This window comes from Aquarana catesbeiana, linkage group LG02 (genome assembly GCF_042186555.1).
Source record: "Aquarana catesbeiana isolate 2022-GZ linkage group LG02, ASM4218655v1, whole genome shotgun sequence".
Classification (NCBI taxonomy): Eukaryota; Metazoa; Chordata; class Amphibia; order Anura; family Ranidae; genus Aquarana; species Aquarana catesbeiana.
Genome location: NC_133325.1, coordinates 546,922,174 through 546,936,923, shown reverse-complemented (window position 1 = coordinate 546,936,923; position 14,750 = coordinate 546,922,174). Strand labels below are relative to the sequence as shown.

The following is a 14,750-nucleotide window of genomic DNA, read 5'->3' as shown; positions in this document are numbered from 1 at the left end:
CTGCAAAAATGTCAACAATTCTGTATTTTTCTGTCAATATGGGGTGCTTTGTGTACATTAATTAGGAAAAAAATGAACTTAAATGATTTTAGCAAATGGCTGCAATATAATAAAGAGTGAAAAATTTAGGGGGTCTGAATACTTTCCATCCCCACTGTGTGTGTGTGTGTGTGTGTATATATATATATATATATATATATATGTATATATATCTATCTCTATATCTGTGTATATATATATATATATATATATATATATATATATATATATATCCCCCAGGTAGTCATGAATAATAGCCTGCATTGTGTCCAGTAATGTACTCCAAAAAAAGGATTTTGCTAGTAAGTAAAAAAAAAAAAAAAATATATATATATATATATAGGTTTTTTATCTCTATCCCAGTTAGAAATATTTTCTATTTTCTGTCCTTACAGCAACAAAAACCTACCAAAGAATTCAGTATTTGCCTTTAATCCAAAGAGCTCTGTTTTTGTCCTCTCTAATTATTATCTGGTGTATACTGTTGTGTGCTGTCCTGAAGATTAATCAGTCAAACCAGAAAAACATTTTCCAGGAATCTCCCAGAACAGCACTGACATCCTTAGCTTATCCTGTTAGAGTTTTCAGAGTTGTGTATGCACTGAGGGTAAGAAGAAAGAGCAAAAACAAAAATCTCCTGCGCTCTTGAGTGGGCCCAGAAAACAAAACAGCCTAGTGCATTATGCTTAACAATTCTCTTTAATATATAAAAAGTGGTAAGTTTTATACACACAAACTGACAGATACATCAGAGCTTAAACTATAAAAACAGCAACTTCAAGTCCACGATACATAATGATGAAGTTTCTGTTTTTATATGACAAGCTCTGATGTATCTGTCAGTTTGTGAGTATAATACTTACCACTTTTTTTTTATTAAGGATAATTGTTGAGGATATTGTACGGCCGGTGCACCCTCTGTTTTGTTTTATGGTTTAAGAAGGAAGAGCCATTTTACGCTTGTTTGTGCTTCCTTACGCAGCCCAGTAGAGGCCAGGTCAACAGAGTTACGTTTCCGGTTTGCTGTCCTAGAAGAAAAAAAAAAGACAATAATAAGAATGAAGTTATATTTAGAGCAGATGATCTGTGTAATGTTCTGCATTTAGAATCACATTCAGGTAATTTTGAAATATGAAAGACAGACCATGTTTTTCTTACTCCTTCATTTTAGTAGATGTGTGGTAGAAAAAAATGCTGATCTTGACATGAATGTCATTTATTATATTATTTATCTCTCCTTTCTTTATAGTATTGCCTCTGTATGACAGAAGCTGTGTTGCTGTTATCCCCAGAGACTTCACCTCTCTGCCCTTTATCTCGAAAGTCTAAGACTCGACTCCATTGGCTCCTACAGCTGTGTGTGCCTGTCCTGGCAGGAACAGGAATATCCTTTATAGTATGCAGTAAAAACCGCAGTGAACAGCCACACTTAACCTCATGGCACAGCATCCTTGGTCTAATTACCTTGATAGCCACATGTTGTCAGGCTGTGTGTGGGTTTGGTCTACTCTGTCCACGACTGGCCCGGGTGACTGCAGTATCCCGTCTCAAGCTCTACCATGCCACTTGTGGCCTTTTGGTATATCTACTTGCAACAACCACTGTTCTTCTAGGTTTGTATTCAGACTGGTTTCAGGCTCAAATCAAGGGGCCTGCATGGTATGTTTGCCTTGTCTTGCCTCTCTACCCTGCATTAGTGATCATGAATCAAGTATTGGACATATACTTACCAAAGAGGAAAAGTCAAACGTGAATATCCTAGTTCAAGCTCCAGCAACCTTAAATGTCATTGTTAATAACAAACACAGAAGAACAAGTATCGTCTGTTATTCTTTGATATTGCTTTTTTCTGATTTTCTTTATTTTACAATTTCATGCTACAGTACTGTAAAATGTGGAATTGCCCAAACAAAAATGGTTTGGATTTGTGGTTTAAACCTGACAGTTAAATACATACGTTGAAGATGTTTTACCTGCCTTAGAATTTGTATTTCTGTCTAATCAATTCTAGAATTTTCACAGCTCTGTCGCACATCTGTCTGTTAGGGCAGGAGACCTGATTTTTTGCTACTGCAGTAAAACTTACTGATTTTGTGCCTTTTCAGCCTGTGACTAGGCAGTAAAAAGAGAAGCAGAAGACGGATTACCAATCTCTTTGTCACCCCACTCTCTTCAGCATGTCTTTGTTAGCACTTGTTAGCAAATAAGCACTACAGCACTATGTCTGCTTATGTTGCTCTTTCCTCAACCAGTTTTAACTCTGCTGTACAGGGAGCTCAAAAAGCTAAAACCAAGTCTAAAAAATGTACTTTCTGTACATTGCTTGATTTGTAAAACAAATGTATATTAATGAATACAGAGCAGCATTCATGTACACCTTTTTATTTCTGTCTTAAGATGAGCTTTAACAGCTCCTATGTTCGTTTATATATATAGTTACATAGTTAGTCTGGTTGAAAAAAGACACAAGTCTATCTAGTTTAACCAATAACCAACCTTTATGACAGTTTATGAAATCCATACTCCAGTGTGCTTTGCTTTGTTTTTGTTTGTTTTTTTGTTTGTGGTTTTAGTAGACCGTGTTATGTATATTAATTTATATTTGTGTCAATGTCTTAAATATATTTTATTCGCACTGAATCTGAATAAGGATACTTGACTAATGTCTATAATGAATGTAGGGTAAATATTAATGTTTCATTAATGTACTGTCTGAGGTGGATTTTTTCATAGATGCTGCTGAAATACTAAGTTTATCTATAGACATGAGGTCAGCATGACCTAAATCAGTTCATAATCATTGGATCAAAAAAAATGTATTCATTTAGACGGAAGGCAAGCTGTGCAGATGTTCTTCAGCGGGCAGTCTATGGATGGTAGACATATCCAAAAATTGAATATGTTGGCTTTGCAGGGATTTTGCCAGTGCCAGGTATGTGTGCCCAGTGCATGTGCACGTTTATGAAAATATCTTTGATCATTTTTTTTTTTTTGACCACCATGTCATGTTTTTAGTTAGCTTAACTCTGTGTTTCTGCCCTGAATGGATCTGATTAAGCAACTCCAAAGTGACTCTGTCACAAGAAATATATGGAGGCTGTTGATAGTTGCCTGGCTGTCATGTTAAAGGAGACCTTTCCACCCCAAACATAATATTGTGGATCATTCAGCTCTGCATTATCAGCCTTAGAGATCCTAAAGTTCTAGCAACAAGGAAAACTTTGGTTTTAAACTTAACCCCCCACCCACTTCCTGTTTCCCTGATGCACTGTTGACATAGCCATGGCCTCGCAGATGCACCCTGGCAACTTTTTAAAAGTTAAGTGTTATGCTGTATGGCAAAAGCACAGGGGGTGGGGGGTTGGGCACAGAGAAGGGAAACAGGTACGAGAAGGAGTCAGGTAAATGCTACTAATTTTTAGTTTTAGTAAATAGTTTGCTTTAGTGTAGTTAGGTTTTTTTAAGGAAGGTGTGTGTGGGGGGATTTACCTTTAATGCTGTGTCTTTAAGACTTTATGAATCACTGACCTGGAACAAGTATAGAAATCAGGAAAAAAAACATTATTGTTCCAAATCTGTGATTCAAACGTGTTGAAGCTAGGCAACTAGCATTTGCAATGGAGGGCCAGCAATACCGGTCTCCATTTTTTTTCTTATTACAGACTTGCTTGTGTTACAGTGTTCATCATTTGGACACGGATATTATTGCACACCAATGGGCACTTTTATATAATTTTTTATATATTGTTTAAAAAGGCAAGCTGGTAGCAGTCATCCTATATTATCAGAATATGTTTTTTTAACTGTTACAGTTATGTAATTTACAGATTTAGCCATTTTCAAAGCAATGGATCCCATAATTGTAATTTTTATTTGTATCATTTTATTGTTTTAATTATTTAAGGGGAGATGTATAGAATATATACAAAAAAAGGTACAGAGATGTGTACAAAATGACACTTGGTAAAATATTTAACAAAGTTGACATTACGTTATGTTACACCAAGGAAAGGCAACCTTAAAGAGGTGGCGATCTACCTAAATAATATGAAGAGATCAAAGATCTCTTAAGAAGATAACCTATGAAGGCTCCATTAACAATTTGTGAAGATTTGAAGAATTTAGGAGTTTATAGACAGTAGAACAAAGTTCTGTTAATTAGTAATGCAGACTTCAAAGGTCAGTGAAATATAAAACATTGCAAAGATCTGTAGTTTGTAATGCAGAGTTCAGAGGCTAATAGCATTTAATGCAGAAGTCAAGAATACTGTAGTGCAGAAGGCAGGAGTCAGCAGTATGTAAAGCAGAGTTCACACAATGGCACCTTGCGTGTATGAACTGATGTAGACCTGTGTGTACCCTGATATGCCCTTTGTGCCCAGCTTCCAGCATTCCCCTGTGCCTGCCATTCCTGGTCCATTACTTGCCTGTTACTCCCATCTACACAATCTGCTATAGGCACCACACTTGGAACACAGTGCCACGCTCGAGAAAAGATAGGCAAGACTGTGTGCTGCACGTCAAAATGGTGGGAGGCTGCCATGGGGATACTCAGGAGTTGGGGAAACATCTGGAATCCAGGAAATCAAGCTAGTTCCAGGTCAGAACTTTAACTAGTAAAATCCTGGGGATATATTAGCAGTGTTAACTTTCATAATTTGGTGCTCATGTTGTTGTTTGTCACTTAAAATTTACAAGGCAGTTAAAGGCTTAAGTAAGGAAGATAATACATCTCCAAATCATGTAATAGCACAGTGCTTGCTGCCTAGATGGAGATTCTACCTTTGTCTACCTTATAAGGAAGTGTAAGGGAAGTTTTCACACCTCAGTCCTCCCTGTAGCTGGCCAAGTAAAGTTTGTCCTTTTATTCTGCCTCTCATTCACAGGGTGAGCGGAATCTGGGTGTGTGGTTGAATGGGGGTCTGCACACACACAGCAGCCAGCATGGCTTCCCAGTGTTGCTTTGCCATGATATCCCCCAGTACACATTTTGCCGCTACTCAGCAACCCTGAATGTTACAGGGAGAAAGAGGGGGCAGAAAGCATAGGCTTAAAGTGATTATAAAGTCTTGTTTTTTTTTTTTTCCTATAAAAATAATAAACATGTTCTACTTACCTGCTTTGTTGCAGTGGATTTGCACAGAGCAGCTCGGATCTTCCTCTTCTCGGGTCCCTCTTCTGTGATCCTGGCCTCTCCCTCCTTTTCAGTGCCTGCACAGCAAGCAGCTTGCTATGGGGGCACCCGAGCTGAGTCACAGCTTGTCAGGAACCATGAATCAGATGGAGACAGAAAATGCAGTAAAAATCACACCTTTTAATATAGTGGTAAAAATGGTACAAATAGTAAATGTAATCAAAACATAGCCAGGGTTCAGCAATCAAAGCAGATAGTCTGTGCAAGCCAGTAAATCCAGAAGCCAGAGATCAGCGTAGTCGGAGACAGCAAACAGGATCAGGAACCAGAAGGGACATCAGCCAGGCGAGTCTTTAACAGGAACACAGCAGACAATCTTCAAATATGTTGACCAAGCCGAAGGCATAGGAGAAATGAACCAGGCAGTTTAAATAGCCAGAAGGGGCTGGCTAATGAGCAGGAAATGATCACCAGGTGAGGCACTGTGGGTGCTGTCAATTAACCGACAGCTGAGTACTGAGAAGGGAGGGATGAGCACAGCCATGACACAGCTCCCTGTGTCCATTCAGACATGGAGCCCCTACCCAGCCACCCCCTCTCTCCCCTGATTGGCTAGCTGACTTTGACAGCAGCTGGAGCCAATGGCGCCGTCGCTGTGTCTCAGCCAATCAGGAAGGAGAATCTCGGACGCCTGAGACACTTGTGGACATCGCTGGACTGAGGGACCTCAGGTAAGTGTTAGAGGGGCTGAAAGAGACTGCTGCACACAGAAGGTTTTTTTTATCTTAGAGCATAGAATGCATTAAGATAAAAAACCTTCTGCCTTTAAAACCCCTTTAAAGTGTTACTAAACCCACAACAGTAAAATCAGTCTGTATATGCAGTTAAAGCATACTTGTTATACTCACTGAGGAACCTAAAGGGTTAATCCTCTGAATTGTGTAAAAAGGCTGTTTGATCCTGTCATCTCTGTTCATCCTCTTCCTCCTCTTCCTCCTTCCACAGTCCCCAAACCGTCTCCTGATGGAACAGAGGCTAGGGGACAAGCTGCACCTGCTCAGTGTGTGTTGCTAAAGAGTTTTTTTCTTCTTTTGGAAGAGTGCATGTGATCAGCACAGGGCCAATCAGCACTGTCCAGACAGAGGGTCAGGGGTCCTGCAGCCTTATAGGACAGTCGAGGCTGAATGAAAACTCCTACAAGCTTTAACAAGACACTGGTAGAAGTCTGCTCTAACTGCTGATGAAAAAGGTATTTATCAGTTTATATTCACTAAACCTATTGCATTTACATGTTCTGTGGGAGATCAGATATAGTGAATGCAGGGTCCTGGGTTTAGTAACACTTTAAGAAAATATAGGTGGGACTGCTGGCTTAGAGCTGCGCGCTTCCGAGTGAGTGGATAGGGTACTGCTATGGACTTGCTCCAGACCTGGTGGAATGGCAGATATGGTTATGATTTACCAGTCACGTGCCCACGACTGACAATTTGTCAACGCCTGTGTTACACATTATATTAAGGCTGAACTCCAGGCTTACTTTTTAGTTGTACATGGTTCCTTTCCTGTATTGTAATTGCTTACTCTCATCTCGTTTCACATTGTGAGTTTCATACAGTGTGCATTAGAAGATGCAACAAGTCAGAGCTAACCTTATTACCGGGATGGAGGAAATTTGGCATCATCATTTTTTGTATTAGTCTTTTCAGTCATGGGAGCCTCAGCAGCACATTTGAGCTTTGCCTAGGGAAGTCTGCATGTAAATACAGGCTGCCTAGGAACTTCAACTGCTTCAGACTGACATCCACCCATAAAGGCTTTTTTGATGATTGTGTGACTCCTCCTAGGAGCCGACTCAGTGCTTTCATGAAAGCTGATTCTTGAGAGGAGTACAGGAAGCTATGTGCTACACCCTGCCTGTATGATCTGGTACTGAACAGAAACCCAGTAAAAATAAAAAAAAAACACATATCATTGGGTTTCATATTGGGTATTTTTATTTTATTAGCATGTAGCAAAATATAAGCAAATTAAACTTCAGCTTCAGCTCCGGGTATAATGAAAGCACTGTTAAAACAGTTTTATGTGTATTTGTTTTATATACTGACTTTTATGCAACAGAAGAGCATTTTTAAGCAGTTCTCTGTGCTAATGAAACTGTATACACATGGTCAAATCTCAGAGAGAAGTACTGTATATTTGTATAACCAGGCACACATGCGTAGATGTAACTTATGTCTTGTGTTTTAAAACTCAGGGATATTGAACTTTGTGTGCACATTGGTGTGTAGTTCTGAACAGTACTGTGATTTTCAAGCAAGTTTTTTGGAATGTAAAAAAGGCTACATTATGTATTGTCTCACTGGTAGGGGTATTTCATATTTATTATGTCTATTACTAGCATTTTTGTTAATCATGTATTTGCATTTGTGTTGGCAACAAAATAAAACTCTGTCAAATTCCATTCCTTATATTTGTTTGTGTCTTTATGAGATGAAGAAGACATGTCTGCCAGTCCATGAAATGTAAGTTTTTATAGACAAAATGAAGATATACATTTATATTTTATTGTACTGTAATGATTAGTATCCCTACACCACCAAAACAGAAACACCAAAGCTGTAAATGTTTTATAGCCTAACCATCTTCTTAAGACATGATTATTGTTGATCATTATACCTTTGCAATTAGCCATCTGCATAAGAAAAATAAACTATGCATAATAGAAAATAATTAGTATATATTCTAGAGACTAAAAGTCCTTTTCAATACAAAAACTTAATTTGAGAAATTAAATTCCACATTATTATTAGTGGCAATTGCCTTAACAGGGCCTGAAATCCTATCTATAATATGGTTCGATTATTAAAGTCTAGATATGCAATTCAAACAACAAGTCTATCAAAAGCGTGATAACAGTTCAGTAGTTGCTAAAAATTGACCAGCTAATAAGATAGATTGCAGAATTAAATTCTGTCTTTTCTGGTTATGCTAGGTGCATAGTCAGTTTTTTTCTTTGTTTATCCCAGCTAGCTAAAAGGAACTGATACATTGCTGTACTAACACAGGCTGTGAGTGCTGATTGGATGTTGGTTTTCCAGCATGCCCATTTGACAAAAGTCGGTCGCTAGACTGGCTTCTGTTGGACAGGCTGCTGTACACACTGTCCGAATGTAGGCCGGTTTCTGTTGAACCGGACAATATTTAACCAGTGTGTGCCAGCCTTTAGAGGATGGTTAATGAATAAACCCATTCAAACATTTTTGTTTGTATTATAAGATAATACAAACATTTAACAATCTATATATCACTTTATAATATATCAAATAATATATCAAAATGCCATTGTCTTAACCATACAGTATAGGTCACAAGCTGAATATTCATACACCCTGGGTTATAGGCTGCTATCTTTAGCTGATTGGACACTGAGTCCTGAGTTTTTTGCTAGGGTCATAAGGTGCTTGGCCTCATCTTATGGAGAAATCTCTCCACTGGCTTTTATAGTTTATTTTTTAACCTCAGATGTTTCAATAAACTCTTCAATTAACTCCTTCACTGTCTTATAACACCACAATTGAAGCAGTGCATCTGGATCAGTGTAACTTCAGCATAACTTGTAATGTTGCTTCAGGCACTGGATCCTGCGGGCTTACCCTTGGCACTACCTTGTGCAGTGCTTGTAGTCAGCCACAAGGTGCTATACAGGTCCTGTGTTGTGGTCCATCCCTATGAAACCCAGACCCTGAAGATGCCTTTGAGGGTATGCCCACTATGATGGGCAAAGCCTGTACTCTATATATGTTCTAGACAGATAAGACAGGGTTACCTGGTATTTCTGATCGATACTGTAAAAATGGATTAGGTTTAGAATGTTTTACACTTTACAGTGTAAACTTTTCAAACTTGGCACTAAAATTCAGTGACCCAGAGCTGAGTGACCAGGTGTTACATCACACAGCTCATTGCACATGTTACCGCCACTTCCACCTAGGGTCCTTATAAGGCGTCCCCCCCCCTGTTATTTCGCCTTGAGGATCTCGCTACAAGATGGTCTACACTTGGGTTGCTGTTTACTCCTGGACACACCTACCATAAATTCCACACCCTAATCTTTGAGTATTCCACAGGGGAACTCCCTCACCCATAGCTATGGCAGAAACCAGGTCAAAGGCAGTGACAACAAAATCTCAGGTGAACATTCTTCCTGCCGAAGACTTGCACAATATTCGATGCTTTCCTTGCATTGGAGCAGGACCATATAACACATTCCTGCTCCTTCCTCCTCTCCTCCTACTACCCTCTTCCTGTGACAGTGGGAGGGGGATCCTCTCCCCTCATCGGCGTCACAATTTAAAAAGAGCGCGGCTGTGCAGGCTCTGCCCACTTGGCTACGTCATTCAGTCAGAGGTCTGTGAATAAATGAACTACAACTATTGTCAGCCTATGTGGCCAATGGCTTGTAGCTCTCAATGAGCTGCGAGGGCACTGGTGAGTGCTCTCATAGTCCATTGATTCTTGCTGCCATTCAGTAACTGCCTGCCTGTATTGGAGGTAGGGCAAACAGTGTGCTGAGAGTCCACAGGATCCTGGCATTGCACCTAAGATCTGCATTTTCTTTTTATCAAAGGTGAACTTGGCTTTTAATAATATCATGCAATACCAAATTATTTTTTTCAAAGCATTCAAAATACTTTCTTGAATTAAAGTGTTTGTAACCCTTAAAAAAAAAAAAAAAAGAAAGTAAATGAAAGTGAAATCCATGGCTGATCCTGCCTGGTTCTGCCCTCCCCTCTGTAAACTGACCACGGTTTATCATGGCTGCTGAGCCTTGACACTGTGGTCAGTTTACGTGCCTCCGTCATCCGCAGCTCTCCTCTGTCCTCTTCATCCCCCTCCATCCCTGTCCATCAGCTCCGATCACTCCCCGGCCCTCCCCTTCTGCTGGTAAAATACTGAGCGTGTGTTAAAATCCCCTCTGTTATAGTTAACTATTTCCCCCGTGCATGTTTTTTTGAAACAATAAGCAGCTGTATACCATATTTCTTAGCAGCGCTCACGTGAACGCCTCTCTTCTTCTTTCCTGTCCTAGCTGACGTCAGCGGGGGATTCTTAGCCCCCCCTGCTGTAGATGTCAGACCTGGAGAGGAGAGAGGTGGCACTATAAAATAAGGTATATATCTGCTTTTAAAAAAAAAAAAAAAAAACATGCACTGGGGTACATCAGTTACTATTTTTTTTTAAATTCTTTATATTCAATTTTTCATGTTATACAGCAACAATAACAAAACACTAGGAACAGAGAAGGCAACATACCCACTCTGTCCCATAAGCCTCACAGGGCCAAAAATGGAACTAACATAGTTCAACTAACCCAAGGAGCAGCAAACATTCCCCACCCCCTCCTAACTCTTGCCATCAGCTCAAGTCCAGGAGATATAGAACACCAATCAACCGCAACAATGTTCTTATAATGTCACTTTTTCAATTGAATTCAGGATATAGCTTTTTAGGATAACTGGATATACATAGATCTCAAGACAGTCATAGAGTTAATAATAATTACCACCGCCCATCTCCTATTTTATGGGACTGTGTAATCCTCTAGTTGAAAAAGGCAAGTCATCCCACAGTAGTAAAGGAGTCCAGCCATGCCTGCCAAACTTTGTAAAAAAAATTCTTACAGCCCCTGGAGGCATATGTGGCTTTATATAGGTGGATTACAGAGTTCATCAGACCCTTCCAGCATGACACAGTAGGAGCACTTGGTTTCTTCCAATGCAATAAGATGGCTTTCCTACCATAAAACAACCCTATATTGAGTAAGGTACGATGAGCTAGAGAAGGAACAATTGCTTCCAATAAAACGTAGGAGACAAACTCTTTGATTCATAGGCACTGGAATACTGAGAACCTCACATAAGCAGGAAATGACTAAACTGTTTAAAGGTTTAAAGGTTTAACTGACCGTGTCGTAACGTGTAGGGAGTGGCTGGAGCGATACGCACATCAGGAAGACCAGTGAGAGGGCGCTGAGAACGCCAGACTGTCATTTTATTCACTTTGCCTCTTGTAGCTGTCACAGTGTAAGAGTCCAATTTTTAGACACTTAATAAACATCCCCCTACTGTTTATACGCTATTACACTAGTGAAGGCCTCTCTTTTTTTTTTTCCTCTTTTCTCTCCCGCCACTGGAGTTGCAATATCGGAGCATTCACAGGAGATATCGACGGAGGAATTTAAGGGAGAGACCCACGGGCTTCACTGACAGAACCCATCAGCAATTACATCAACTTATCCTTAATGCTAATATTTACCAGCTTGAAGGTGAGAGTTCTGTGAGACCACACTTAGAAGTCATTATATGGAATCTTTATGGGTGATTTAACCATATTACATCACCAGTAGATGATCTTCAATTATTCAAAATCCCACACATAAGAGACTTTTTATGAATTATTGATTGATTTTTATATGGACTAAACTAGTTTCTAATATTCACATTTATATATTTTTATTCACTTTGATTGTTTTTGATTTATTCCTTCACTGCTCTTTTATCATCACATATGGTATTAGTGAACTTTTTTGCACACATTTTAGCCTTTTAACCTTAATTAAGTGATGATCTTTAGCATTTAGTAGTCAAGTGATCATTGCTCGGGGAGCACATTGCAGTGGCTTCTATCGTTAAGGCTTCTTTCTCTAAGTGATTCTTTCTACAAGTGATATGCACTTCAATCTCTGCTTCAAGTTCTGCCTCACCTGATCATTCCTTCTCTGCCTCTTACAGGTATGTGTCAGCTCACCCACATCTTCCACCGTTAACTGAAATTGGGATCTGCCTGCTGTCTGTATGTGTGTGTCTCTGGTATGTGTCAGCTCACCCACACCTTCCACCGTTAACTGAAATTGGGATCTGCCTGCTGTCTGTATGTGTGTGTCTCTGGTATGTGTCAGCTCACCCACATCTTCCACCGTTAACTGAAATTGGGATCTGCCTGCTGTCTGTATGTGTGTGTCTCTGGTATGTGTCAGCTCACCCACATCTTCTACCGTTAACTGAAATTGGGATCTGTCTGCTGTCTGTATGTGTGTGTCTCTGGTATGTGTCAGCTCACCCACATCTTCCACCGTTAACTGAAATTGGGATCTGCCTGCTGTCTGTATGTGTGTGTCTCTGGTATGTGGCCTTCTCTATCTGTTGCCCTGTGCGCACAACTATGACATTATTTGTTGCTCTGGACTTTCTTACCTAAGTTTTATGTGTTGATCTTATCTTGGCCTCTCGCTATTCTGACTTTTGAAGCAAAAAGTCCACTTTGATTGTTAGGCATTCTTATAGTCACTCATGATTAATTAACAAACTTCAACCCCAGCCTTATAACAGTATATATTTGAGCATCCTTAAGGGGTGAGCACATTGCTCGGGGAGCACATTGCAGGGGCTTCTATCGTTAAGGCTTCTTTCTCTAAGTGATTCTTTCTACAAGTGATATGCACTTCAATCTCTGCACTTCAGCGATTGCACAAAGCAAACAAATACAGCAATCTGCACTGGAAAGCAGCTAACAGACTGCAGGTGACCCTGTCTCTCTAATAGGCTCTCCTTCCGCTCTGTAACATGCACTCTCTACCACTGCTTCTGACACTCCTCTCCTCTCTCCTCAAACTCTCTTACCTTCACCCCCCCTCTCCACCCGCCTGCTTATACATATCACCCTGCCTTCTGTCTTCTCCCTACTACTGCTCCTACCAACTCTCGCTCATTCTACATCCATACACTGATAAAACCCAAACCCTGGACCACCATCATCTGTCTTTGCCCATTGCTCCCATCCCCCTACACCCTCTGGCAGGAGCCGTAACCCACAGAACTTGGTCTCTATTCCTCTTTCCAAAACCAGCCCCCCCTTTTCCTGTGCCCTGTGGAATGCACGTTCTGTCTGCAACAAACTCACTGCCCTTCACGACCTCTTTATCACAAATTCCTTTAACCTACTTGCCATTACTGAAACCTGGCTTCGTGAATCGGATACTATTTCTCCTGCTTCCCTCTCCCATGGGGGCCTTCTCTGGACTCACTCCCCAAGACCAAGTGGACGGAAGGGAGGTGGAGTGGGAATCCTTCTAGCCCCATGCAGCACCTATCAGGTTCTTCACCCACCTCCCTCTCTGACACTCTCCTCTTTTGAGGCACATTGCATTCGTCTTTTTTCTCCCATTTCTCTAAGAATTGCTGTCATCTACCGGCCCCCTGGACCAGTATCAGCCTTTCTTGATGACTTCTCTGCCTGGCTACCCTACTTTCTCTCTTCTGAAATCCCCACAATTATTCTAGGGGACTTCAACATCCCTGTCAACACTAACACTACTATTACTTCTAAACTTCTCAGTCTAACCTCATCGCTTGTCCTGAAGCAATGGATACAGACTCCTACCCACTCCAACGGCAACACCCTTGACCTTGCCTTCTCCTATCTGTGCACTCCGTGCAACCTTTCCAACAATCCACTCCCACTCTCTGATCACCACCTTATTAGTTTTGCTCACTCCTTGTCTTCCACCTCTTCTCCCTCCAACCGCCTAACAATTACACGTAGAAACCTTCGCCACCTCAACCCTTCTCTTCTCTACTGTGCTACTGATCACCTCTATGACAAAATCTCACCTCTGTCCTGCCCCAACCTAGCTACTTTCATCTACAACAGCTCACTGTCTTCCTCCCTAGACAAGCTTGCCCCCCTCACTACACGCAGAATTAGGCCCCGACTGCTACAACCCTGGCAAACAGATGACACCAGAAGTCTCAGAAAATGTAGCCGCGCTCTTGAGCGCCTGTGGCATAAGACTAAGACCCAGGAAGACTTCACACAATATAAATCTGCCCTCCTAAAATACTACTCCTGCCTTCACACTGCCAAACAGACCTACTTTATCACACTCATTAACGCTTTCTCATCCAGTCCACGTCAACTCTTCTCTACCTTCAACACTCTACTCTGTCCTCCACTGCCTCCACCCACCAACTCACTCACTGCCCAGGAGATTGCCAATCACTTCAAAACTAAGATTGATACAATTCATGAGGAGATCACCAATGCGCAAAAACCTCCCCCATGCAACACCCCATGTCCACAGACACAATCATTACTTCCCTTATTCAACCCTGCTACTATTACTGAGGTTGCTAAACTTTTATCTAGCACTCATCTAACCACTTTCCCCCTGGATCCTGTTCCCTCGCAAATGCTACGCTCACCCTCTGACTCGATTCTACGCTCTCTAACTCACATTTTCAACCTCTCCCTCTCTTGTGGCATCTTCCCAAACTCTCTAAAACATGCGCTAGTCACCCCCATACTAAAAAAGCCCTCACTGGATCCCACCAATCTCAACAACTTACGTCCCATCTCCTTACTCTCCTTCTCCTCCAAACTTCTTGAAAGACTGGTCTACAACCGACTAAGCGACCATCTGACCATGAATAAACTTCTTGATCCCCTTCAGTCCGGTTTTCGCCCTCAACACTCCACGGAAACTGCTCTCCTTAAACTCTCAAATGATCTACTAATGGCC

The 14,750-nt window shown here is 40.9% G+C and overlaps 1 protein-coding gene across 2 annotated transcripts in view; it reads left to right on the top strand.

Moving 5' to 3' along the window:
* CYB561D1 (cytochrome b561 family member D1) overlaps positions 1–7,641 on the top strand; it is a 142,546-nt gene extending 134,905 nt beyond the window's left edge. For both annotated transcript variants that reach the window (XM_073615902.1, XM_073615901.1), the window contains exon 4: positions 1,289–7,641. In XM_073615902.1, coding sequence (XP_073472003.1) covers positions 1,289–1,792 — 504 coding nt within the window. In that variant the 3' untranslated portion in view covers positions 1,793–7,641. The remainder of the gene's footprint in view (positions 1–1,288) is intronic.
* Positions 7,642–14,750: the final 7,109 nt, after the last annotated feature.